The sequence below is a fragment of the Aspergillus undulatus genome, assembly GCF_047715775.1.
Source record: "Aspergillus undulatus strain CBS 261.88 unplaced genomic scaffold BDV17scaffold_54, whole genome shotgun sequence".
Lineage (NCBI taxonomy): Eukaryota > Fungi > Ascomycota > Eurotiomycetes > Eurotiales > Aspergillaceae > Aspergillus > Aspergillus undulatus.
Genome location: NW_027396658.1, coordinates 43,275 through 66,934, shown reverse-complemented (window position 1 = coordinate 66,934; position 23,660 = coordinate 43,275). Strand labels below are relative to the sequence as shown.

The 23,660-nt window shown below is 52.8% G+C and overlaps 11 protein-coding genes across 11 annotated transcripts; 8 read left to right on the top strand and 3 right to left on the bottom strand.

Moving 5' to 3' along the window:
- Window positions 1-148: 148 nt before the first annotated feature.
- On the bottom strand, window positions 149-2,245 carry BDV17DRAFT_294464 (uncharacterized protein; the record flags this gene model as incomplete). The annotated part of the gene is made up of 4 exons (XM_073762840.1): window positions 149-945; window positions 1,003-1,077; window positions 1,131-1,526; window positions 1,585-2,245. The coding sequence occupies 4 exons, from the start codon at window positions 2,243-2,245 to the stop codon at window positions 149-151; spliced, it is 1,929 nt and encodes a 642-aa protein (XP_073612240.1).
- A 694-nt stretch (window positions 2,246-2,939) lies between these two features.
- Window positions 2,940-3,746, top strand: BDV17DRAFT_294463 (uncharacterized protein; the record flags this gene model as incomplete). Its single annotated transcript, XM_073762839.1, has 1 exon — window positions 2,940-3,746. One exon carries the CDS (start codon window positions 2,940-2,942, stop codon window positions 3,744-3,746), a length of 807 nt encoding a protein of 268 aa, XP_073612239.1.
- Window positions 3,747-4,263: 517 nt separating this feature from the next.
- On the top strand, window positions 4,264-5,145 carry BDV17DRAFT_184775 (uncharacterized protein). Its single transcript, XM_073755006.1, has 3 exons — window positions 4,264-4,604; window positions 4,686-4,967; window positions 5,032-5,145. Exons 1-3 carry the CDS (start codon window positions 4,357-4,359, stop codon window positions 5,072-5,074), a joined length of 573 nt encoding a protein of 190 aa, XP_073612238.1. The 5' UTR covers window positions 4,264-4,356; the 3' UTR covers window positions 5,075-5,145.
- A 956-nt stretch (window positions 5,146-6,101) lies between these two features.
- On the top strand, window positions 6,102-8,173 carry BDV17DRAFT_272174 (uncharacterized protein). The gene is made up of 4 exons (XM_073758862.1): window positions 6,102-6,563; window positions 6,775-7,081; window positions 7,145-7,375; window positions 7,430-8,173. The coding sequence occupies exons 1-4, from the start codon at window positions 6,355-6,357 to the stop codon at window positions 7,748-7,750; spliced, it is 1,068 nt and encodes a 355-aa protein (XP_073612237.1). The 5' UTR covers window positions 6,102-6,354; the 3' UTR covers window positions 7,751-8,173.
- A 119-nt stretch (window positions 8,174-8,292) lies between these two features.
- Window positions 8,293-10,167, top strand: BDV17DRAFT_184723 (GTPase-activating protein GCS1). Its single transcript, XM_073755005.1, has 4 exons — window positions 8,293-8,606; window positions 8,703-8,771; window positions 8,831-9,571; window positions 9,656-10,167. The coding sequence occupies exons 1-4, from the start codon at window positions 8,565-8,567 to the stop codon at window positions 10,070-10,072; spliced, it is 1,269 nt and encodes a 422-aa protein (XP_073612236.1). The 5' UTR covers window positions 8,293-8,564; the 3' UTR covers window positions 10,073-10,167.
- Window positions 10,168-10,206: 39 nt separating this feature from the next.
- BDV17DRAFT_184718 (mitochondrial elongation factor MEF2) lies at window positions 10,207-13,434 on the bottom strand. Its single transcript, XM_073755004.1, has one exon. It carries the CDS (start codon window positions 13,365-13,367, stop codon window positions 10,587-10,589), a length of 2,781 nt encoding a protein of 926 aa, XP_073612235.1. The 5' UTR covers window positions 13,368-13,434; the 3' UTR covers window positions 10,207-10,586.
- A 238-nt stretch (window positions 13,435-13,672) lies between these two features.
- Window positions 13,673-16,123, top strand: BDV17DRAFT_272168 (retromer subunit VPS17). The gene is made up of 3 exons (XM_073758861.1): window positions 13,673-14,216; window positions 14,275-14,728; window positions 14,781-16,123. The coding sequence occupies exons 1-3, from the start codon at window positions 13,791-13,793 to the stop codon at window positions 15,641-15,643; spliced, it is 1,743 nt and encodes a 580-aa protein (XP_073612234.1). The 5' UTR covers window positions 13,673-13,790; the 3' UTR covers window positions 15,644-16,123.
- BDV17DRAFT_300307 (uncharacterized protein) lies at window positions 15,990-17,392 on the top strand (the record flags this gene model as incomplete). Its single annotated transcript, XM_073764026.1, has 5 exons — window positions 15,990-16,008; window positions 16,217-16,371; window positions 16,442-16,527; window positions 16,557-16,669; window positions 16,710-17,392. The coding sequence occupies 5 exons, from the start codon at window positions 15,990-15,992 to the stop codon at window positions 17,390-17,392; spliced, it is 1,056 nt and encodes a 351-aa protein (XP_073612233.1).
- A 781-nt stretch (window positions 17,393-18,173) lies between these two features.
- BDV17DRAFT_184684 (zinc finger protein) lies at window positions 18,174-19,137 on the top strand. The gene is made up of 2 exons (XM_073755003.1): window positions 18,174-18,727; window positions 18,898-19,137. Exon 1 carries the CDS (start codon window positions 18,300-18,302, stop codon window positions 18,720-18,722), a length of 423 nt encoding a protein of 140 aa, XP_073612232.1. The 5' UTR covers window positions 18,174-18,299; the 3' UTR covers window positions 18,723-18,727; window positions 18,898-19,137.
- A 467-nt stretch (window positions 19,138-19,604) lies between these two features.
- On the bottom strand, window positions 19,605-21,819 carry BDV17DRAFT_184675 (major facilitator superfamily domain-containing protein). Its single transcript, XM_073755001.1, has 6 exons — window positions 21,589-21,819; window positions 21,328-21,437; window positions 21,024-21,269; window positions 20,189-20,974; window positions 19,947-20,120; window positions 19,605-19,873 (listed from the first exon to the last, which is right to left on the bottom strand). Exons 2-6 carry the CDS (start codon window positions 21,431-21,433, stop codon window positions 19,818-19,820), a joined length of 1,368 nt encoding a protein of 455 aa, XP_073612231.1. The 5' UTR covers window positions 21,434-21,437; window positions 21,589-21,819; the 3' UTR covers window positions 19,605-19,817.
- A 53-nt stretch (window positions 21,820-21,872) lies between these two features.
- BDV17DRAFT_184673 (uncharacterized protein) lies at window positions 21,873-23,615 on the top strand. The gene is made up of 2 exons (XM_073755000.1): window positions 21,873-22,550; window positions 22,600-23,615. The coding sequence occupies exons 1-2, from the start codon at window positions 22,017-22,019 to the stop codon at window positions 23,548-23,550; spliced, it is 1,485 nt and encodes a 494-aa protein (XP_073612230.1). The 5' UTR covers window positions 21,873-22,016; the 3' UTR covers window positions 23,551-23,615.
- Window positions 23,616-23,660: the final 45 nt, after the last annotated feature.

Here is a 23,660-nt window from a genome sequence, read left to right as displayed (position 1 = left end):
AGAAAGATCATTATATATATCATATAGTTGCCAAATCGTGAAGATGGTTGATATCGTAACGCTCATGAAATGTCAGTCAGCTTGATGAAGTAAGGTTGTGAGGCGTAGAGTTGAGTTCGAGCCGAGCCGAGCCATCGAATTGGTCGATTCAGGAACCCTCATATACCTTGGGATTCTGATTCGTCTGATTCGTCTTGTCACTTTCGGTTACTTGCAAGGCGTGTGTCGAATCATCGGACAGTACGCCAGGGTGTTCGGACTCGAATTTCTCTTGCTCCTTCTTCCTCTTCTTTTGCATCTTCTTCATCGCTTCCTTGGTGAGCTGCTGCCGGAACATGCGCTCGACCACGTCCTTCTTGCGAGTTTTGCGGTCTCCGATCATGATCAAGACACCTCCAGTAATGTTACAAGCGATGGAGCAGCAAAGGATGACGGTGGTGAGAGCAAACGGTCGTACGTGGTAGCTGATACCCCATGTAGTAGCACCGAGAGCAATTTGAAGGAGCGAATGACAGTCTAAGATGACAACAATGGCGATAAGGAAGCGTTGTGGAAAGGCGTGGTGAGTGATCGTTTCATGAGGTTTGTAAAAGGTATGAGACTTGGCGAACTTGGCCTGGTGGTGTTGTAGTTTCAGCTGCTGAACGCGGTTAAGAACACTGAATTCATGCTCGTCCTCCTTCGACAGCGCTCCAGCTTCGATATCAATCGAGGTTTCACCCTCTCGTCGTTCGGGCAGGTCATTTTTGTCCTTCAATTTCGGAAGATTGCGCTTCCGGCGGATTTTCCAGGTGAGAAATGTGTAATGGGCGATGAAAATCATATGGTAGGTGTCGACTGCACGAAATGGGGCCAGCCCATCGCCCATGATGGCGAAGAGAGCTACCAAAACATTGTCGATAACATTGATGATATACGATTGTCGCCCTCCAACGTTGATCCAACCTAAGGTTCATTAGCACACTGCATCTTGATAGAAGGTTGAAAAGGACGGAGTAATACCGATGAGGAAGAGCACCCACGCAAGTCCGAAGAGTGTAATCAACGTTGCATATAGGGTAATCAAGAAACCAAGAGCTGTATGCGAGGATCAGTAATTAGAACTCTTAAAGTTGTGGGAAACGACGTACGCTTCCTCACATATTTACCAAATCCTTTCATCGATCGCTTGAATTTTGAGCGACGTGAATGGAGCATATGGCGTACGTGGTCATTTAGCTCTTCAATATCCTCATAGGTCCAGCCTTCAAGATTGATTCCATCTGGTAATATGGCAAAGCGGGGTTCTCCATCATGCAGCACCGAGGAAATACTGGTGATCGGTCTTTCCAAGGCAGGGCGAGGTTCGAGTCCTTTCATACCGTTTTTGTCATCGTCTTCATCTGTTGACGTTGACTCGTCCTTGTCCATCTCAGGCGGAGGCGAAAGAACATATGTTTGATTGCGATTGACAAGCGGACCCAGGTATGGAACGAACAGTGAGTTCTGGACATTGGTGAGAGTAGTGAGAGCCGACACCTCCGGATCTATATTTCAGTCAGTCTTGCAGATTTAGGAATCTCAGCCTACGGCAGTAGCGCATACCGATAACATCGAGAACGTCCACGACATGAGAGTCATATTCTCGAGGCTGGGGTCTTGCCGTGGGGCTACTGCCGCTGACAGTTGACGCCCTATTTCTAGAAAGTCTGTTGATAGCCGCTTCACTTGTCCTCCGTAACAGGTTTCTGCGCGGCATCGCCTGCGGTGGCGGCTGCGTCGGTACTGGAGCCGGTCGGGCGAATTCCGAAGTTGGGCGCCGCCCACTGCCGGGGCTCTGCTGCTCTTCCATCACAGTGTGCATGGGCTCGCCGGGCTGGAGTCTTGGTAGAGCGGCTGGACTCGGAGCAGACCACCGTCCTGGCCGCGGCTCAGAACTGCTGCGACGGCGGCCACCTTCGAAGGCATCGCTCTGCGACGAGTGCTCGGGGGGAGGGATAGTGGGGAAGGCGAAAGATGCGCGCGAGGCATTGTTTCTTGAAGGGAGATTGGTTGTGCTCTGGTTATTCTGTATAATGGAAGGCGGCCGGTAAAGGCGGATTGAGGAGCGATTCGAGTTTACTGAGGCCGCGCGCGGTCGAGCCGGTGGTGGATTCGATGACGTCGATTCCTGGGCATAGGGATTCGCAGCAGACGCTCGTCTCGGCTGCGGTTGCGGATGAGGGAAATGGTCCGGAGACGGGCCTGCCGGCTCTATCGGATCCATTTGCGTTGGATGATGGTGAGGAAAAATGAATTCAAGAGGCGAGAAGGGGAAGAGGAATAAGACCAAGATAAAGAAGCATTAGTCAAGGTTGGAGGGCTCCATCGGTTCCGCACCAAGTTCCCAGCCCGCCAAGACCAGTGGCGCTCGATGCAAATCTCCAGACAACCTGCAGAATACGCGCTAGGCGACCGACATGACATCGTCAGTGCATTCCCAGGAGCCGGGCTCTGGGGGGTGAGTGGTCGAGAGCAGCAGATGCGTTGTCCATGAAATTTGTTGGGCATTGTTGGCGCCTAGGTAGATAGATCTGTGTCTTGAGTCTTGGATCTTTCTCCGCCTCTTTTAGCCCTTGCTTGTTCCTGGGCTGGCCAGACCATTGAATGCCCCAGGAATCAGGCACAAATTTATACTTCATTCACTGTGCCATTCAGACCCTCACCTCATTCATTTGACTGTCTTTGTTTACTGTTTGACTTGCTTTGTTCCCACTTTAGCTATCGTCATGTTTTGGATTTGTTTCAATCTCAACAATGCTCTCAACCCCAGACTAGGTCGGGGTTGAGACTCTTGGCTTACTACTACCTAGCTCTAGGTAGAACACAACACAACCTATCTCTCAGGTGAAACAGAAATAGACTAACCTAAGGGCGTCAAGCTTCAGCAGTGGTTCCGACTTCACAAAGACCTTGCCCCAATGGAGAAAAAGCGACCTCTTTCGCCCAATTGCGGAATCGATGGCCCTCACAAGAAGAGCCGTACTGGTAAAGATAACATCGTTTACGATAACCGGGAACACACCAGCCGCCATGCGAAGAAGGCCTTGGGGCTCAACGCTAGCCGCCATTGTGCGGGCGTCAAATCGGACAAATACAACACCCCGTGGAAAAGAGACACTGTCTTGAAAGAAAGGACTCCATACACCGAAAGGTTCTTCAGCAACTTAGCAAAGACAATCACCGACACCTTTCCATTCAAGGAGTTTGCGAGGGACAACCACTGTGAGATCGAAGATGTCGTCCTGGCAATCCGCGAAGTCGTCGTCAAGCCTCTTTCGAAACCCTTCAAGCTTCAGAAAGATCCTAACACCTCAGCCGCTGAGGGAACTGAGAAGAGCACCAAATCACCCCACACTCCAGTCTCCGTGGGCGCGGAAACCATAACTAGCCAACCTACTGAGGCTGGAATTCCACTCGTCAAGCCTCAAGTAATCTTGGGACGCCCAACCATCCGGAGAGTCAGCCTAACAACCCAGACTCCAGAACCTATCAACCACAAAGGAGCACTCGTAAAGCAAACCAAAGCCAATGTTCCCAACGCCAAACCCACCAACACCGGATTTTCACCCTTCAAGATCCCCGGTTCTAACCCTGACGAAACCAAACGCCGAAGTTCTGTCTCTGCCGATACATCGCCCGTGAAGCAGGGCGTCTTCAGCAGCAAATATGTCACGATGCGATCGAAGAGGGATGGAAGGCATCGTACCCCAGTCCCTGAGAATTAACGATTTCCGGCGCCCCGACGACTATCGACGATAGTGAATCAACCAAATAACTCTTGCGAGGCTTGGCTTGGCTTTGATGTTCACGGTTTGGTGCTTAGTCACAGTATCTCTATGTTCAATTTGCTGGGGGATTACGCACTGCTCGCAAGTATTCTGTTCGTTCATACAGTTTGATTGGATAATGTTCAGGAAGAAGAATATGTTGGGAAGATCTGGTTCTGATACATTTGATCTATGCTCAAGGGACACTGGTGTTAGGTCGGTCGATCGCATACAAGCCCTTAACTATATTTCTGCGCAACTCCACATCCGTATCAAGGCTTGGTCAGACCGTCCAAACACATACTCGACAGAAGATAAATAAATGTTCCTACATCCAACGAGTTTGCTTTTTCTAAATGCACCCACAAGTAATAACCTCATCTGAGCTCTCTGATCCTTTACATGCGGGTGTAACCATGATGTCAGCGGTTCTGGGAAGTATACATTCAAGACCGAGCGAGCTTCTCGACACTCTTATTATTTCTATGTTTCTTCATCGAGATAGCACATTGAAAAAGGCCATTCTCAAACTGTCGCAGTTATATTCAATATTAGAGTCAAATAAATTATGCCCTCCTCAACATCCCCCCACCCAGGCCAGCGCGGCGTCGAGCCACACCCCTCACCCCCGCGAAACGTCAACGGCGACGTCGACTACAAGCCTCACCCGGAGCAGTCTATTTCCCTCTCACCATTTCGGTCAAAGATCCAGCAAGCCATTTTGAATCTTTATGGTGGTAGCGCCTCGAAGGAGGACATGGATGTTTATGCCGAACAGGCGATATATGATGACCCGTTTAGTTATTGCGATACGCGGTCTGTACGCCCACCCGGACAGTCTCTTGAAGATCGTGGGCATGTGAGTACGAACATAACTGACTTATGCGAGGAGGGCAGATATAAAATAGCCGGCCAGTGGTACGGCATCCCTAAGCTCTTTGCTAAGTCTGAGACGCTGGGGACGGAAGTTACCCTGTCGACGGAGCACGAGCTCGTGTGGAAGCAGCGACGAAAGTATACCTTTTCTGGGGTTCATGCGTCAAAAACAGCGGATAGTCTTGTGAGTTTGCGGCTTGAGGGGACGGAGCCGAATGCGAAGGTTGTGTATCATAAGGATATGTGGAATGGAAATGATTATGACCATGAGGGATTGGGTGCGCTGATTAAGAAGTTGCATGGGTGAGTAATTCATTATGGTAGTTCTGAGTTGTTCTTGAAGAACTGAAGTGCTGATTGCGTGTAGGGATAAGTTGACGCATGTCACGAAACCGCCGGAGGAGGTTTAGGGAAGCTGAGAGTTGAACTGACCTCGAGATAACCCCGATCAATGCCATGTCGATCAGGTCCCAACATATTTCAATACTTCTGTCACGCGTAGTGCTCTCAGTATTTCGGCGAAACTTGAAAACAATGCCCTCAATCTTGACTTCAGCGGCGTAGGGGTGCGATTTGTTCCACGCCTTCATCCGCAGGGAGACGCCACTCCTGGTTCCAGGAAGACTGGTCATGTGAATATGTGCGAAAAAGGTTTGCTTCCGCATTCTTTGTTTTGATCGCTTGGGGGTTCTTGGGGTACTCCGTCTTCGCCCGTCCGGTCTCTCGCATTTTTTGAGGCCCATCCTCGAATGCTCGGCCGGAGAAAGCTTCTGGCCCTCCTCTTGACCAAAGTAGAGATCCCTGAATCTTTGTGACTATTTTATTCTTTCCATGTCTCGTTCGTTCAAGCTCTCTGTCTCCAAGATAGACATCGTTTCCGCAACCGCGCCAAAGGTGTCCCGTGCCATTGTCTTGGTTCCGTAATTGGGTCAAGAGACGACAAATCTGCGTTCAAAATAGCGCTGAAAGAGCCCAGACTAGTACAGTCTTCAGGTTCCTCTAGGTTTATGGGGTTGTGTAAAAGTTGATGTTCATGGTAGGCTTCGAGATTCTGTACTTTGCGGGCCAAAGTTTCGCTCTCCGCAGATGCAGCCTCTCGTCGGACCTGATCATGGATTTGAGAAGCTATAAATCGGCCAGCATGAGCGGAATCTCTGAATCGAGGGCATGGTCGAGCTCGCTCTGGCAATTCAGGCACAGGGATATCGTCCAGGTGCCTGACCGTTGTGAGGAAGAGTGATCAGCGTATAGAAAGCGATGTTGTCATTAGTGGGTCTAGACTTTGGGTGGAGTGCCTGAGCTGCTGCTAACTGCCAAGCTGCAGGTGCAGGGCGGGTGCCTTGATCCTCAGGCTCTCAGCCCGTAAACGGCTTAGTCACAGGCAGGATCCAGTATCCTTTTTCTCGCTCCTTCTCCTTTCTCGCCCGCCGGACCTCATCTTGATCCTTCCTCCCCAAGGCAAATCGTCATCGCGTTCAACCAGATTTCCCGTCAACAACCCCCCCGTATCTAGGGCACCAAGCTACCCTTCTCCTCCCCCTCGCACTTTCAATCCAACACTCAACCCAAGGGCAGCCAGCAAGCTCCTCTGAGTCATCGATCACACATTCGGTCATCAACCTCCACCGCCAATCCTCAGACCACCTCGTTCACTTCCAGAACTTGACCCTTTGTGTCCTCAGCCAACAAGATGTCTACTGCCGTCGAAAACACTACCGCCGACACCCAGGCCTCCACTGTCCCTACCACCGAGGCCGCCAACGGCACTGCCCCCGCAGCTCAGTCCGCCGCCGATGCTGCTGCTGTCAGTGCTGATGAAGGACGTCGGTTGTACATTGGGAACCTCGCATATGCGACCACTGAGGGGGAACTCAAGGAGTTTTTCAAGAGCTACACTATGTGAGTGACTGTCCCCATTCATTTCCCGTCACGTTTAGGTCCCCCTTGCGTCACCTACTGTATGGCTTCGCGGCTATCGGATTTGTGCCACTTCCACTTCGCTTCCAGCCCCAGAGCTTAACCAGGTCTCGTCTGTCAATTGGCAGTTTCATTTCCCAAAAAACGGCACTTCGAGCTCTTTTATCGTAGCAGAAGCTAACATCCGTCATAGTGAGAGCGTCTCAATCCCCGTCAACCCTCGCAACAACCGCCCCGTTGGCTACGCTTTCGTCGACCTTGCCACCGCCGCCGAAGCTACTGCCGCTATTGCAGAGCTCTCCGGCAAGGAGATCCTTCAGCGTAAGGTCTCTGTTCAGCTTGCCCGCAAGCCCGAGCCTGCTGAGGCTAAGGCCGAGGGTGCCGTAAGTGGCGGTGAGGGTGCTAGCGGCAACGAGGGCCGCAAGAGGTCGGGTGGACGTACTCGTGGCCGTGGTCGTGGTCGCGGCCGTGTCGGTCGTGGAACACGCGGAGGCCGTGCTGTATGTTTATTACTCCTTGCCACTCGTTTGGCGTAACATTCACTGACCTCATGCTCTCTACAGGCCCAGGGTACCGAGGGTGCCGAAGAGCAGCCCACCACTGCTTCTGGCGAGACTGCTCCTCTCGCTGAGCTCACCAACCAGAACGACGCCGCCCCCACCACTGAGTCTGGCAAGCCCGCTGGCAAGCCCCGTGCTCGTCCCCAGAAGCAGCGTGGACCCCCCGAGGATGGCATTCCTTCCAAGACCAAGGTTATGGTTGCGAACCTGCCTTATGACCTGAGCGAAGAGAAGGTTCGTCATAATCCTAACTATAAATTGGTTTCTTGTTTTCTAACTCCCTAATAGCTCAAGGAGATCTTCGCTGCCTACCAGCCCGTTTCCGCTAAGATTGCTCTTCGTCCTATTCCCCGCTTCATGATCAAGAAGCTCCAGGCCCGCAACGAGCCCCGCAAGGGCCGCGGTTTCGGTTTCGTTACCCTTGGTTCCGAGGAGCAGCAGGAGAAGGCTGTGCAGGAGATGAACGGAAAGGAGATCGAGGGCCGTGAGATTGCTGTCAAGGTCGCCATTGACAGCCCCGGCAAGGAGGACGATGCCCCCGCTGGTGAGGCGGCTGAGGAGGCCGAAACTCCGGCTCAGGAGAACGCCGCTCCCGCCACCACCGCCTAAGTGACAAGGTCGTTTCTGTCCCAAACGAACACGGCTTCTATCCGATGATAGGTACTCAGCAATCTTTAGTCGGAGGTTGTTTTACGTATGGGATACCTCTGTAGTAAGCGTTCTGCGGACGCGTTACTATTCAACGAAGAGCCAAGAAACTTCAAAAAACAACGAAAAAGAAAAAATATTCATGAATCTTATTCCTCTCCGGCGCGGTCCCAGGGAATAAAAGCAACGTGAGAACGCATTCTTTTACATGGTTTATGTACGAATTGCCGTCGAGGCTTCGTATGTTGAGGACCAAAAACGCCCGTAATGTGGTGGTTGATGAGATGATAACGAATCTTGCTCTTCTGTTATATTGTATCTTAGCAACCATTTAGTTTATGAGAAACGCAAGGCTGGCCTTGTTCTAGTCTTGTTCTGGCAATCTTCTGAGTGTTGTTGTACTTGTAGTTGTGTGGTCCTGTAGATCGCTATGGACCCGAAGCCATCCCTTAAAGGATAGAGCGTTGCTCTTATGACGAGAGGCCACTCCACAGTTCTTGGCACCATCATCCTCTGTCAACCCCCGTTTCTTGCCCAACCGGCTGTCGATCCCCTTTATTACACTCGTTTGGTCGACTTTGATCTGCTTGCAACATATTCCATTACTTGATACTCTGCTTCGAGATTGTCTTTGTTCACGGAAATAGTTCCCTCGGCACTGCGCACATAGCTCAGCAACCAATTTAGCCCGCGGGCGGAGGAGCAATAAACGCTCAACTCGCTGTCTACTTTTGTTGCATTTCCCCTATACTACTCGATACATCTCGTCTGCACCATGTCACGAATGTGGGAAGTTGATCCGGAGACAAAGGCCAAGGTATGTTCCTGCGATATTTGCATGGAAAAATTTCCACCTCCTTTTTATCCCGTACGGGCTCGACTCGGGCTAACAATGTTATTTCTGTCCTCATAGCTCCTTCAATACTCCAAAGTCAACGGAAATGATCGGTGTTGCGACTGCGGTGCCCCTTCTCCTCAATGGGTATGCCTCATGACTTCCTCCCATTCTGAATCTCTCTAACTCTATAATTCCCATGCTAGGCTTCGCCCAAGTTCGGAACCTTCATCTGCCTCAACTGCGCCGGTACCCATCGCGGCCTAGGTGTGCACATTTCCTTCGTCCGCTCAATCACAATGGACGCCTTTAAAAACTCTGAGACACACCGCATGGAACTAGGGGGCAACGATCCATGGAAGGAATTCTTCGACGCCCACGAAATCACACAATCCGAGGGCCGTACCTTCGAAGACTCAACCATCAAAGAGCGGTACGAAGGCGAGGTCGGCGAAGAATGGAAGGAGAGACTCAGCGCGAAGGTCGAGGGACGGGAATACGTACCAGGCCAGCGACAACCACGACAACCGGCCAAAAAGAGTGCAATTGACGTCGGGAGCTCGAGATCAAGTACGCCTCTTTCTATATCTAATACAGGTGCCCCGGGGAGGTCTTCCCCCGCCTTACAGGAAGGTTCTGGCGGCTCCGGCTCCGAACCCGGTAGCCAGAAAGCGCGCAACGAGGCATACTTTGCGAAGATGGGGACTGAGAATGCGATGCGCTCGGAGTCTCTGCGCCCGTCGGAGGGCGGCAAGTTCACGGGGTTCGGCGGTGGGATGCCCGTTTCAGACACGCCTAAATCATCGGGGAATGGCGCGCCGGCCTTTGATGAGTTCCAGAAAGACCCCATGGCTGCCTTGACGAAGGGATTCGGCTGGTTCACGACGACGATCGGGAAGAGCGCGAAGACAGTGAATAATTCGTATATCCAGCCTACGGCTAAGTCGGTACGTGTACCTACCTCTACCTCTCCAACTCATCCAACCCATCCAATCCAAGTACAAGCCAAACAAACAAACTAACAATCCCAGTTCGCGGACTCTGACTTCGCCGCCCAAGCTCGCCAACACGCCACGCTCTTCGGGCAAAACATCCAAACGGGTGCCCGCGGCGCCGCAGACTCCTTCAACCGCTTCGTCGAGGGCACAGATGGCCCCAACCGCTCGGGATCCCATCGCGGCCGCGCCGAGCCCGAGCGTAAGGACTTCTGGGACGACTTTGCGTCGCTTGGTGCGCAGGATGGGCATCGGAGGAATCAGTCGCGGTCTGGGGCTCTGGGGACGGCGGCTATGAAGCCGGGTCCTGGCGCCGCTGGCGCTGGCGCTGGGGCTACATCGACGACCGGCGGCGCGGGTTCGGGTTCGGGCTCTGGAGCACAGACGAATGCGTCTCCTACGCCTGCGTCGAGGAAGAGCCAGGATGATGATGATTGGGATGATAAATGGTGAGGTGAGGTGAGGAGGAGAGTATTTCGTGTTTAGTGTGTATATACGCCTGCCTGTAGTAGCGCTGCGTTACGTTGCATATTTTTTTTTTTTCTTTTGGGGGGGGGGGGTTCTCGGGGTCGGGGTCGATACATTTCCTTTTTTTTGCAATGCATGCATTCTTCTGATTTTGGCTGGGATTTGCTGTGAGTTTACTATATTGCTGTTCTTTTACGAGTGAAGCGGCTATAGAGTTTCCTGCAAATAGAGTGCGAGCGTTTTCTACAGGATCTAAGTAGAATTTGGGAGACATATCTTTCATGAGGGGGCGCGCAGAGGAGAAGAAGCTAGCTACTCGGCAGGTACTAACCTTACCTAGTACAATGCTAGGAAGGTTTTCAGTAAACCAACCCCACGAAAACTACGACTCATAGCAGTATGCAAAGTCGCTCAAAAACGTCCATAGAAGCAGAACTAAGATACAAGCTCCCACATCATCTCTCGTACCTACAATTGTTATCCATCAAAATCGTCTTTCCTAAAACTCCCCCCTCAACTCCATCAACACAGCCTTCTGCCTGTTCGCACTCATCCTCTCAAACCGATCAACACTCATAACGAACGTTCCGCGCCCCGCACTCAAACTCCGCAGGTGCTTAAGATACCCGACCATTTCCTTAAGCGGGACTCTCGCCGTGATAGTGCGCGGTGGGTTCCCCGAGTCCGCGACTGAGGCACCGGCGACGGTGAAACTCTGGAAGGGGTCTGGGGGAGCGTAGACCTTTAGGGGGTCGATGGGAGGAAGGTCGACCTCGGGGTCTGTCTCGGGGGTTGGGTTTATCTCTTCGGTGGGTGTGGAGAGAGTTGTGGAGGTTATGGGGAGGTCTTCATCTAGCGAGACGATGTGGCCGCCGCGCGAGGAGGAGATGTCGTGTACGACGGCGCCGAGGGAAGCCTCGTCGATGCTGATGATTACGTTCATAAGGGGTTCCATGAGGCATGTTCCGGGTGATGCGGCGGCGTTAAAAGGGTTTGAGAGGAGGTTGGAGAGGGCGGTGGATGTAGCGAGGCGAGCGGCGGCGGAGAGGGCGGACGTTGTTGTTTCGGCGCCGAAGATGTGCGATTCGGGGGTGAGGGTTAGAGTGACGCGGGTGTTGTGCATTGGGAACGTGAACTGCGGCCCGCGGGCGAGGGCGGCGATGCAGCCGTTTTGTAGGGCTGTGCGGACGGAGTCGACGTCTAGAGTTAGAGGGAGGATAGGGCTTTCTTCGATGCCCTTTTTGTTTGTTTGGATTTGAAGCTCGGGGGCGAGGACGACAATCTGGTTGCCGTTGGCGGTTTGGATGGAGAGCGCTGAGGGATCGGGTGCTGGGGAGGTCTCCGGGTCGAAGGGCTCGACTAGGGCTGTGCAGCCGGCTTTGCTCTTGCGGCCTGCGATTTCGCGGTCGAAGATCTTGGTGACGGGGCCGGATTGCCCGAGTGGGCATTCGCGGTAGCCGATTTCGATGCGGCCCATGGATACTTTGGCTTTGAGGTCATTGATAAGTCGGTCACGGGCGATTTCTAGGTGCAGTTCTCCCATTCCGCTCAGCAGCGTCTGTCCCGAATCCTCGTCGATGCTCACGTGGAGACTAGGGTCTTCACGCAGAAGCAAATTTAGAGACTCATGCATGCGCTTCTCCTCGCCAAGGCTGTGTGGTTCGACACTGGCGAAGAACACCGGCGGCGGTACATCGATGGGGCGTAATTGGAGGGTGTCCAGAGGCTCAGGGGGCACCTGCTTGTTGGTCGAGCAAGCGACGAGCGTGTCGCCGGTACGGGCGTGCTTGAGGCCCACGACAACTCCGATTTGACCTTCGCCAATGGAATCGACCTCAAGTGCATCATTTGCGTACATCTTGAGCAGACGCGGTGCGCGCTCAGAGACGTTCAGGTTGGTATTGTATAAGAGACTGTTGCGGTCTATAGAGCCAGAGTAGACTCGGATGTATACCAAAACACCTCGTTTTGCGTCATTGGCCACTTTGAAAGCCAGTCCACAACCTTGCAACTGCTTGATCGCGCTTTGACTATCAGCTACCATGGCGGCCTTCTTCTTTTGCTTGCCCTTTACGGGCGCCGCTTTTTCCTTCTGCTCAACGATCAGATCGCCCGACAGCAAGCGCCTTAGGCCACCCCTGACGCCACCGATGCTCACTTCGGGATCTGGAGTTTCCTTGGGACTGGGAAGAAGATCGGCAACACTGTCAAGCAGAGGTTGCACGCCGATGTTGCGGAAGCTAGCACCCGCAAAAATTGGGATTATCTTCCTGCCGGTTCCTTCCAGGAGGCAGCGACGCAGGCTACCCAAGATGTCACCGGGCGAAACAGCAAGATGGTCTTCTTCGCATTCGAAGAACTTTTCCACAATGGTCTCGTCGTGCTCACTCAGTAGTTCGACTAGAGCTATTCGCGCACGCCGGAGTTCCTGCCCAAGCTGATGCTCGGCTTCGTCCAACTCTTGCAAACTGAACCTTTTCACAGATTTGCCGTCACTTGTTTCCCATCGTAGTCCTTGCATGTTAATCGCGTCGGCAACACCAACAAAACTTCCGTTTCCCCCTTTAAACCACGGAATCTGGCACACAGCGGGCCAGCCTCCAAGCCGAGAGGCGACTTCCCGTACCGTCCGACCAAATGCTGCGCCATCTCTGTCTAGCTTGTTCACATAAACGATGCGAGGGATGTTGTATGTGCTCGCTTGGTGCCAAACCTGTTCAGTTTGTGCCTCTACACCAGCAACGCCATCTAGAATACACACTGCCCCATCAAGGATGCGCAATGACCGCAAGACCTCGAACGTAAAGTCTGCGTGACCGGGCGTGTCAATCAGATTCACGAGATGCGACGACGCAGATCTAGGCGCTTGCGGATTTGGTTGAGCAGCAGCGTTGCTCTCTCCGGGTGGCCAGTGAAACGTAATCGCAGCCGACTGGATAGTGATTCCGCGAGCACGCTCCGCAGGGAGAAAGTCCGTCACCGTAGACCCTTCATCCACATCTCCTATCCGCCTTGTAAAGCCGCTATAATAGAGCATTCGCTCTGTGGTGGTTGTCTTGCCCGCATCGATGTGTGCAATGATGCCGATGTTCCGGGTTCGGTCGAGGTCGGCTTGCAATCGCGGCTGAAACGTGGAGAAGCATTGTATCTTTGGATATCTCGATATTTCGGGGAATGAATTAGACACTAATCCAAGCGTCCAGCACTTGACTCTAGTTTGGCCGAAGCAGCGAGCAGCTCGGCCGCTTTCGCGGACGCGCAAAAGCAGAGCTGTGGCCATAGCGGCAGCATTTGTGGGGGTGAATAGGCTTTGAACTCGTGGAATTATCGCCGCATGCCGATTGTCAGTTTCCGAAAGTCGACTCAATCTAGAGAGCTTGAAGGTGAGGAGGATTGAAAGAGTGAAGATTATCGGACGCGGAGCTCAGAGCTGCCTGACCAATCAGGCGGTGCAGGCAGCAACGACGTAACCTTCACCCCGGTCGGAGGTCGCTCTCCACGCTCTCCTCTTGTGCATCTTACCACTTCTCCCTCCACAATTCCCTCGTTCTAGGTTGATATCCGGGGGCTGACGGTACGTGAGATTGAACTTCGTCTTTATTTGCAATGGACGACTCCTGGCTGACGACTTCCCTTGGAGATGCAGACGTGGCTCTATCAGTGGCATACCTATTACCCGGACAATACGCAGACAGGATAAGAGATGGACTACTCTAGCATTTCGCAAGACCCCGATCATCCCACGGGCGCCTCCCCTTGGGCCTCCCCTCGAGCTGCCGAAGCTACTTATCCAACCTCAAGCACCAGCGATATCCCCTCCTCTCCGCTACCCCCGCAACATCAGTCTCCGTACGGTGCGGACGGACTTTCGCAGCCTGCCGAAGGCGCCGGGCCTGGAGCAGAAGGAGACATTGGCTCACCAAGCTTGTCGGAGCAAGTACAAAACACGCACATAGGAGAAGCCGGTTACACCGGGGAAGGACAGCCTCGATCGCAGGTCCCCGCACGGTACCAAACGGGTGCTAGGCAGAATGCGAAGCAACCGGCCCCAGTGTACAAGATCCAGGCAAAGGTAACCGGGCTGGAGAGAACTGGTAAAAAGGATCCTATTCTTCGATTCGATGTGCATGTGAGTTGGTTCCGACTTTGCGGTCAATTGAAATTGTAGTCACTGATCCCTCTGCCAGACCAATATTCCTAAATTCAGAACCACCCAGTATCGCGATGTTAGGCGGACTCACTCCGAGTTTGTCAAGCTCGCTGAGCATCTCATGTCGGCTAACCCCGAGGCATTTGTCCCTGCTGTTCCTCCACCTTTGACACCTGCCGGGGCCGGGACCGACGAGGACGAATTCCGAGTGAAGGCTTCCATCCAGCGATGGCTAAACGTCGTCTTGACCAATGAAGCTTTGGTTCAGGATGATGAGATCGTACTCTTTGTTGAAAGCGATTTCGGGTACAGTCCCGTTGTGCGCATGAAGCAGCCCGCGACGGGTGTTCGAAGAAAGGTCCTGAAGCAGTTCGCACCACCCCCTGATGACACGCCGGAACTGCAGAACGCACGCCCTGTCGTCAAAATGTTCTATCTCGGCAGCATGGATGCGGGCCACAAAGTCGACCGCGTAGTTAAGGCTCGGCGAGGTATGTTGTCCGCCTATCAAACCAGACAATCACATTCTCACCTTCTCCTCAGGTCTCGGTCTCGCAGAGTCGGAGTTCGGTGTGAAGATTGGACAGATGCATGTCCAGGAAACACATCCTGGTCTCGCCAACGCTTATCGGAAGCTAGGAAAGGTCATCCAAACCGTTGGAGACTACCATGCCGTCCAGGCAACAGCGGAAGCAACGACTCTCGGAGACCCTCTCAGCTATCACTCGTCTGACGCATTCATTGTCAAGGAAACCCTCACCAACCGCCATATCCTTCTTCGAGAACTATTGCAAGCACAGCAAGCGACTTATAGCAAACGCGCAGCGGCAGACCGGCTAAAGGTCAGCTCGTCCGTCCGCCCAGACAAGGTGGACGAGGCCATCAGTGCACTCGATGAGGCTCAGAACCAAGAGGACTATCTCACCAAAAAGACGCAGAGAGTAACCTCTAATCTTCTAAACGAGAAGCGCCGCTGGTTTGAGCGCACATCCAACGACGTATGGTTAAGCCTACGTGAATATACCCTGCGACAGATTGAGGCTGAACGGAGAACGCTCGCCACGCTCGAAAGCGTACGGCCGGACATTCGCTCCATCGACGCGTCCGGGGGCCTCAGCCGCCTGGGTCGTGAAAGCCACCCAACCACGCGACGTCCGAACCTCGCGTCAAGTCAAGGGCCCAAGGGCGACGCATGGAGCGGCATCCCCCGTCGCACCGACAGCCTCGGCCGCAGCTTAAGTGGCAGCCTTGTCGCGCCTGCCCCAGATGAGGATGAAGAGTCAAACGGACAAGGAGGCAAGGGACGCTTGCGCTCACCTAGTGGCGTTGGCTCGATTGTGGAAGATGATGAGGACCGACTTGACGCCCGCAATGCCGCCAGTCGACTAGCGGGAAGCACCTTTTAAGTGTTTCTAGTATTATGCCAGTTGTTTTGCCTGTGTAAAGCGAGGACCTGTGAATTACGTCTCGTCTTGTGGTTATATTTGCCGTTTATGACATAGTCGCCCAATATCCATATTGTATATTGTCATCACCGCTGCACTAGATAAAGACTCAGCAAGGCTGATGAAGCTAACCTTGTACTGATACATACTCTACGCTCTTATTGGCTAGACTCCACTCCTGTTTCATCTGTTAGGGCTTCGGTACCTAAGATTAATCAAGGCTTATTGATCTGCAGTGATGGTTAACGCCGTACTACAGCTAACACCGGTTGGATATACTACAGTCCTTTGGCTGTTATGTGCATCCATGGCGGAAATAAGCGACAGCGGACCGGAATTCAATCAATAAGAAATGGAAAGAATGCCTGGTCAAGTTCTTGCCTACAAGCTGTTTGGCTTCTCCCTTGGTCAGTGAGAAGTTCTTAATCTTCAGACACTTACAATCCCAGAAAGAACGGGCCGAACGGGCCATACAAACAATCAAATATACTTATTTATACCTCGCCGCCCTCAGAGTGCCACCCACAAACACAGCAGCTTGGATCCCAGCAAAATATACGCGTCTCCAGGTCGGACCAGCTCCCTACCCTTCCGCCGGCCCAGGTGAGATCGTTGTCCGCAACCGCGCCGTGGCCATCAACCCAGTCGACTGGGCCAAGCAGCTGCTGGGCGACCTCTTGATGGGGTATGTCAAGTACCCCTTCATCCTCCGGCGGCGACATCGCCGGCGAAGTAATCCAAGTTGGACCAGGCGTGCAGCGCTTCCGAGTAGGAGACCGAGTAATGGGCTGTGGCATGTTGCTGGCCCCCGACGTCAACCGCGCCGCTGAGGGAGCATTCCAGCTGTATCCGATCCTGCGCGAGCACCTCACAGCCTCCTCCCAGCCGGCGTCTCGTACGAACAGGCCAGTGTCCTCCCACTGACTCTCTGCACCGCTGCCTATGGCCTCTTTTACCCGGACTTTCTGAACCCCGATTTGCCCATTTGTCCCTGCGCGGCCGAACCCGAGCCACACGGGCCACGCAGTCACCATTGCGGGTGGCGCGTCCAGCATGGGCAGCAACGCGGTACAGCTGGCCGTGGCGGCCGGATACGAGGTGTACTCGACCTGCTCGGCGAAAAACTTCGACTACGTGCTGCGACTTGGGGCGTCGCGTGTGCTGGACCACCATGGTGAACATTGGTCGGAAGAGCAAAAATCCATGCTGAGGGCTCTCACAGCCGGCAATGGCAGCGTCGAAGCCTGCACCCGGATCCTGGCCCAATTGCGCAAGCAGGGTGGCGACGTGCAGCAGCGGATCGCGTTCGCGGGGCACCCTATCGCCTTTGACAAGCTCCAGACGTGGCTAGGAATGATAGGCGTGATGGTTTTGATGATGTTGTTTTTCGGCCGCACAGCACTGTCTTCGTGGAGCACGGGGGTGAAGGCCAAGTTTGTCGATAAAAAGGACCTGAACAAGCCCGGCAATGTGGTCAGTCGCGTGCTGGCACAGTTTCTGTCTCCTGCACTGGCAGCAAAGCAGTTTATGTCTGCTCTAGAGGCGCATGTGGTGGGAAACCTCTTGGGGGCGATCCAAAGGGCAATGGATATCCAGGCCGCGGGGGTATCGACGAGCAAGTTGTTGTACAGCTGTAATCCTTCCAAACTACTATTCGCCTCAGATAGAAATTTAGATGCATTTTCTCTCACAAAGTACAGTGAACGGTAATATGCGGGGTCAGGTATTAGGTTATCTCCGTCTGATACCCCCCTCCTCCTGCCTCTTCGAGTCAAACAGCATCACATGACACTGCTTTGCTTGGCTCACATTTTATTGCTCTTGAGTCTCAGCTCAGAAAGTGTTAGTCATTGGAGCTCGTTTTTAAGTTCAAATCTCACGGGGAATAAGGCACTTCCCAGCTGTGCGGAATAATTTTCCGTCTTGTCTTGAGGTGACGCTGGGCCGCTTTATTGCTCTTATCATCACCTCGACATACTACTGACACAACTAAAAACAGGAAAAAAAATCTTCTTAAGATGAATGAAAAAGGGCAAGAACTACGCCGCATCGGAGCTGGATTCTGCGGCACCGCCTGGGCAGCAGCAGAACACGAGCACGGCTCAGCCTACAAGTGCGAACACGGGGGTTCCTGACCGGTCCCTCCTAAACGACTACAACATGCACCAGCATCTTCAGACTTGCTTCGTTAATTCCAGTCCCCGCATATAGTCTCCTATGTGCTATGGCTTTCTCACTCCATCCGACAAATGGTGGTGCGACAACCTGGGAACCTTCCCACCGGGATATCAACCATGCAACATGATTCACGCACAGCGCATCCCTCCCGTCCCAGAATAGACCAGGCGGCTCCTGAAAGAGCATTACTACCCCCTGCAACTAGTCTCGTCAATTCTGGCTAGTGACACAAACCGCGACTGTCTTGTTCGGCCGTACCTTGGACGACGCCGAGTCCAGACAGCCTCGAGTCGCTCACGATTCTAAGCGTTCTCGTTGAGGAACTACCCTCTGCACCTGGATCAGATGGAGGAACTAGGAATCTCAGAGACAGACATTAGAGGCTATGCGCGAGCCATGGCCGAAGCTCTGGCCCTCATGCACTGGGTTGCAGGGGTAGATGCCAACGATGCCGAGTTTGTTCTCGCCGCACCAAACGATCATTCCCATGATAACAAAAAAGGAGATCGGAACCGAGAACATGTGGTCTAATATACTAAGCCAACACCAACTCTGGGTACTCGACTTCGATTTGGTCAGAGCAATCTTCATGGACGAGCAAGGAGTTCAGCAGGCAGTTAACTCGTTCTGGAAGAATGATCCGTTCTTCCCACGCCCTAACCTAGACACGGCGTTGTGGGAAGCTTTTCGGGAGGAATACGTATCGACCAGCACAAGGGCTATCAAGGACGAGGCTCTAGGGTCTCCGAGCATTGCCAGAGTTGTTCATCCACTCACTGGAAAAGCCTGGAAGAAAGTCCATGGCCCAATTACCCATACTGGCCAATCGCAAAAGAGACCTTCGCCATTCATTGGGGTATGAGCAAGGTAAGTAACATATCCATCCAAGCAACAGACCCCCATCCAACCTGCATCTACCGAACCAAACACAACGCCTTCGCAATGGAATCTCGCCACGAACTTCACGCGGCCACGACCGCCGTTCTCAGAAGCAAACTGACACTTTTGCCTCTCTCTTGGTGCTTCGTGACTCAAAGGCAAACGAGGCGACTGAGGAGTGCTTGAGACGACTGCTATCAACCACGTCCGGCCGATTCACCGACCTAAAATCTCTCAACAGATACCCTCGAGCTTGCAGTAGGATTAACATAGGTATAACATGGAATGCACAGTCAATAGCTATTACTATCGTTCAATGGAACCCCCAACTCCACCAAGGGTTGTCATAGTCCACACTTCGGCGAAGAACTCCGTCTTGCCGAGACGTCGGCAAAGATAGCAGTTACGCCGCGGGCGGCCACGGTCAAGAATAGAAAAGGAATTGAAATTAATAATATATAAGGTCTCGATAGCCCCCTTCCACTCAAATGAGTGAGTGAAGTTTCACGCCTGGCTTTTCCTGCCAGAAGATTCCCAATACTAGTGCTGATATCCCTCCTACTTTATAACCTGACCCCGGCCCGAGCCCTAAAAACCAGCGCAAAACGAAAAACAAACAAAAGGGACCAACCAATTCAGCACGATGCCACATCAAACCAACCCAATGAACCTCTTCCTCCTCAGCGCAGTAAACAAAGCCCGAGAAACCGGTTCTCCAAACCCTACCCTAGAAGCAAAAGCGCAAACCCTATACGCCTGCAACAACCGGCTCGCCGTCTACGGTACACTAGGCCCGAATCGCGCAAACCACCATCAGATCTCAGATATCAAGGGTAATTGGAGTGAGGATACAGTGACAGGGACATTCGTACAGGCGGGATGGGGCGCAGGCATGGGGTTCCCGGCGCTTGTGTGGAGTGAAACGGGGGGTGATGTGCGCGTGCAGGTTCTGACGTCGGACTGTTTGAGTGCGTATTGGGGGATGATTGATAAGTTTGAGGGGGCCGAGTATAGAAGGGTTCTTGTGCCATTGGGGAGTGGTGGGGTTGCGAATATTTATGTCCATGCGGATGCTCTCTCAATGCCGAGCTAGGAAGAGGAATGCAAGAAGACCAGTGATGAAACAGGCCACAGCTGTACAGAATCGGTCAGTCTCAGATACCAAATAACAGAAGAATCACAAAGAAGGGCTGTGGTGGATACTCACCGAGAAAACACTGCAACTCAAAGTACCCGAACCGCTCAACCAGGAAGCCAGCCAGAATCGGTCCAGTAAACAGCCCAGCCGCCCAAACCATACTGGTCATCGCAATGGCGCGCGAGTAGCCTCCCAGACGGCCGAATATACCTGGATGGCTGGATGACAGGTCGTCGATTGTTTCTGTATTAGTTAGCTGACTGGGCTGAGCTGCATTTCTGAAAGAGATATAAAGGGCGGTTAATCGGTACCTGCTGCCTCCATCATCCCAACCCCATTCAAAAGGCACATTAAACATCCCAGCATCCCCATAGCAAAAGCATAGATTATCTTTCCTTGTTCTTCGTTAATCCACGGAAACCGCCGATCACCGGGGATGCCCAGGGGAAGGAGAAAAGGAATCAGACTAAACAGGCCGAGGGCCGTTGGGACCCGTGATCCGATGCGGTCCTTGAGCCAGCCTACAGACGGTGCAAGGAGAATCCTTGGTCCTTGAATGGATGCAAGCAATAGGCCCGCTGGAAGAGCGCCCCAGTCAAAGACATTGCGCACGTGTACAGCCAGAGTTGACTCGAAGCAGGCAATCAGCAACGCAAAGACGTAATAGATGAGAAGACCTGTGGTGAAACGAGGTTGGCGGAGGAGAGTAGCGTAGAAATACCAGCCTTGAAGACCTTGACGTTGGTCCCGGTAATCACTGGATAGAGAACCCGCAATGAGCGGATCATCCTCCGCTTCATCACTCGTTTCAAGTCCTGCTGTTGAACCCTTCTCCACCATCAGCAAGCGCATGGTCGTGTCCACAACCAGAAACGCAGCCGCACCAGCCCAGGCAACCCAGTACCCCCCAATACCGAACAATAGTCCAGCGAGTACTGGGCCTGCGATAGTGCCCGCCGCCGTCAGAGCAGACGTCAGCCCTGTGATTTTGCCCATATGCTCTGCTCCGACATTTTCCGCTAAGGTTGCCATACCCACAATCCATAATCCGTTGCTGACGATGCACTGGAAGAATCGGCCTAGGTATAACCATATTACTAGTAGTCATGTTAGTAGCACTTGAGAGCATAATAGAGGGAAGCATACAGGTCGTGGTCAGTGACAGGCAGACAAGGCTCACGAATGTCAGCACCAGCAGAACCAATAGCAGCACTTTCTTAGAGCGGACCGTGTCTGCGATAGACCCAAAGATGGGACTGGATAGAACAGTGACGAGTGCACCTTCGGCCAAGAAAACTGATGTACATCGTTGAGTCAAGGATACGTCCAGGCCAATGCGGTCTTCCAGGATGGTAGGCAACAGAGGAACCATGAATGCGAAGAGCATTTCATCTAGTCAGGAAGCTTTCAGTCAGCCAGCCTGGAAACTCATTGTACTGATGAGGATTACCTGTAAAAACTGCTAAAGACAGTGTGCCAATGATGAAGCCATCGGACGACCGCCAGCCACGATCCCATGGCGCATGCGGTTTGCCTTTCCGACCGAATCGAAACATATCGCTACCCGAGAGTTAGTTGAATATTCGTTTAATCGTCTTTCGAATTGTGAGAGCTTGAGATCTGCAGCCATGTTTGACGCTTAAATTGCAGGTCTTATACTGGCAGTAGGCAGCCTGCCAGGGGCAAAGGAAGGGACGAAGCAGCCTCAGACCTCTCAAATTGATGTTAACAAGAGCCAAAGACTTGCCAAACACAGCCCTGTCTTCCAGTGTGACTGTACAACATTGTCTGCGTCATCCATGGCCCAAGGGAGGCATGTCAAACTCGAGCGGATCTTTGACTGGCCTGGCACTGTTTGCTCCGGAGCCCCGGATCGACGAACTTGTGCGAATACCAGCCCTCATCAGCTTGGCGAACTGGTTCTTGCAGAAAGCGCAAGATGATTGGCTAAATGACCCCGTATATGGTGATTGTATCGGCTTGGTTTAAAATTCCCTCAGCTGAAGCTCTTTGATAATCAAGGCGCTGGCGAAAAAAGGTCATTAGGGAGGCATAAATAGTCAAACCCTGATGGTATTTCCTAAGAAGAGCGCAGACTGACCTTCACTGTCGTATACTTGCTATCATCCATCAATCACCATGAATAAGACGACAGATGAACTTATAAAATCATCACCAAATGGCCATCGTCATGACCGTAACCAAAACAACAAACTGGATATTGCTGCCGCACCTCCATTAGACCACGACTTCCACAACGCCTGGGGCTCAATCTACTCAGCCACCGGCACGACAGCTGACCCCCAAACCCAGCAAATCTGGGAAACCTACACCAAAGCCCCCCACCTCGTGGAAGCCCAATACCACAAGCTGCTGAGCGAATACACCGTGCGCTTTGCCTCCTTCTTCGGCGGCTACTGGCCGATTACTTTTCATGCGCATGTCAGCGATGTTCTGATCCCAAGTACCTTGGCGAGCTTGATATTGAATACTGCGTCAACGTGCCCCTTGATTGTTGAGGATCCGGTGCTGTCCCCGTTGCTCAAGGACGACCCGGAGCCGGAGAAGGTACAGGCGTTTGTGAGGAGCTTACTAGGCTGGAGCGATGAACACATCCAATCACCGAGATTGGCCGTTGTGCAGGGCATCTATGGTTGTGCTTTTGGACCGTTGGTAGTTGCTCTGTATTTCTCTTAAGCTGAAGGAGACACTGACCATGTAGGCGCACTCTTCGGATGAATGGGAATACCAAATCATCGGTGCCGGCCCTCCCCCGATCACCATAACCCCAAGCGATTTCGCCTCTGAGAGCGCCCTCATGACACGACTTTGCACCGCCAAAGCTCAAGGCTGCGTGGCCGTGGCAGTCGACCTCGTTAATGCCTCAAACGGCTCGGTCTTCCACGCCTCCCACTTCCGTCTCCTTCGTGCCTGCTGCGCCAAAGCACGGATATTCCTTCTTGTTGACGAAGCGATGACTGCCATCCGCTGCGGAGCGCCACTTGTCTGCCAACGACCTGAATACATTGAGGATGGAAATCTCCAGCCGGACCTCATTGCATTTGGAAAGGGGATGGGTGTGAGTGGGATAGCGATCAATTTCAACGGCTTGATGATGCAACATCTCGCGTACGCCAAGCGAGACCATATTCTCCAGACGATCAGATTTTGGCGGTCGATGGTGACGAGGCCTATTGGACTCCCCGTGTTAATTGAAGCGTTGGGCATTCTGAACGTCGCAGAGGCGGAGGATTGGCCGGGGAGGAGTAAGAAAATCGGAAAGGCGTTTCGTGAGTTTGTCCGCCGCCATGGAGAACAAGGCCAAGTCGTCCATGGACTAGGCGCGTTTATGGCGATTGATCGAGAGTTTTCCAAGAAATTCCGTGTCATGGCGGCGTTTCGGCGAAGACATTTGTGGGCGCGCTGGATCCCTAAACTCAATAGCGAGGCAGCTGTTGACCCTGATGCCATTGAGAGATATTTGATGGGACCTGAAGCCAAGAAGTTGCGACGAATTATGGCAATTGAAGCAGAGAAGAGGGGGACGGCACCGCTGTGGTGCTTTGTTTGTGGGATTGATACTGTTGGCCAGGACTGGTGTCGGACGTGCTTCCTGGGACATTGCGGGACCAAGGACTGTAAGCAGGGGTTTATGGCCCATGAATGTTTGTAGCTCTTTAATTGGTCAGTTCCAAATGTAACCGGGCTAGCAATCAATCCTGTCTGCTGAGGGGTCCAGAAAATATATTAACGGGGAATCTCAATCTGAAGATACCTACCTAT

Excerpts from the sequence above, each read along its gene's own strand:
- BDV17DRAFT_272174 (XM_073758862.1), top strand. The coding sequence starts at position 6,355 with ATGTCTACTGCCGTCGAAAACACTACCGCCGACACCCAGGCCTCCACT. Across the intron at positions 7,082-7,144 it reads GAACACGCGGAGGCCGTGCT|GCCCAGGGTACCGAGGGTGC; the intron begins GTATGTTTATTA and ends TGCTCTCTACAG. Across the intron at positions 7,376-7,429 it reads ATGACCTGAGCGAAGAGAAG|CTCAAGGAGATCTTCGCTGC; the intron begins GTTCGTCATAAT and ends ACTCCCTAATAG.
- BDV17DRAFT_184718 (XM_073755004.1), bottom strand. The coding sequence starts at position 13,367 with ATGGCCACAGCTCTGCTTTTGCGCGTCCGCGAAAGCGGCCGAGCTGCT.
- BDV17DRAFT_184775 (XM_073755006.1), top strand. The coding sequence starts at position 4,357 with ATGCCCTCCTCAACATCCCCCCACCCAGGCCAGCGCGGCGTCGAGCCA. Across the intron at positions 4,605-4,685 it reads TTTAGTTATTGCGATACGCG|ATATAAAATAGCCGGCCAGT; the intron begins GTCTGTACGCCC and ends CGAGGAGGGCAG. Across the intron at positions 4,968-5,031 it reads CTGATTAAGAAGTTGCATGG|GGATAAGTTGACGCATGTCA; the intron begins GTGAGTAATTCA and ends GATTGCGTGTAG.
- BDV17DRAFT_184684 (XM_073755003.1), top strand. The coding sequence starts at position 18,300 with ATGCCAACGATGCCGAGTTTGTTCTCGCCGCACCAAACGATCATTCCC.
- BDV17DRAFT_184675 (XM_073755001.1), bottom strand. The coding sequence starts at position 21,433 with ATGTTTCGATTCGGTCGGAAAGGCAAACCGCATGCGCCATGGGATCGT. Across the intron at positions 21,270-21,327 it reads GTCTTTAGCAGTTTTTACAG|ATGAAATGCTCTTCGCATTC; the intron begins GTAATCCTCATC and ends CTTCCTGACTAG. Across the intron at positions 20,975-21,023 it reads CCTGTCACTGACCACGACCT|TAATATGGTTATACCTAGGC; the intron begins GTATGCTTCCCT and ends CATGACTACTAG.
- BDV17DRAFT_272168 (XM_073758861.1), top strand. The coding sequence starts at position 13,791 with ATGGACTACTCTAGCATTTCGCAAGACCCCGATCATCCCACGGGCGCC. Across the intron at positions 14,217-14,274 it reads TTCTTCGATTCGATGTGCAT|ACCAATATTCCTAAATTCAG; the intron begins GTGAGTTGGTTC and ends TCCCTCTGCCAG. Across the intron at positions 14,729-14,780 it reads CGTAGTTAAGGCTCGGCGAG|GTCTCGGTCTCGCAGAGTCG; the intron begins GTATGTTGTCCG and ends CCTTCTCCTCAG.
- BDV17DRAFT_184673 (XM_073755000.1), top strand. The coding sequence starts at position 22,017 with ATGAATAAGACGACAGATGAACTTATAAAATCATCACCAAATGGCCAT. Across the intron at positions 22,551-22,599 it reads GTTGTGCTTTTGGACCGTTG|GCGCACTCTTCGGATGAATG; the intron begins GTAGTTGCTCTG and ends CTGACCATGTAG.
- BDV17DRAFT_184723 (XM_073755005.1), top strand. The coding sequence starts at position 8,565 with ATGTCACGAATGTGGGAAGTTGATCCGGAGACAAAGGCCAAG. Across the intron at positions 8,607-8,702 it reads ATCCGGAGACAAAGGCCAAG|CTCCTTCAATACTCCAAAGT; the intron begins GTATGTTCCTGC and ends CTGTCCTCATAG. Across the intron at positions 8,772-8,830 it reads GTGCCCCTTCTCCTCAATGG|GCTTCGCCCAAGTTCGGAAC; the intron begins GTATGCCTCATG and ends TTCCCATGCTAG.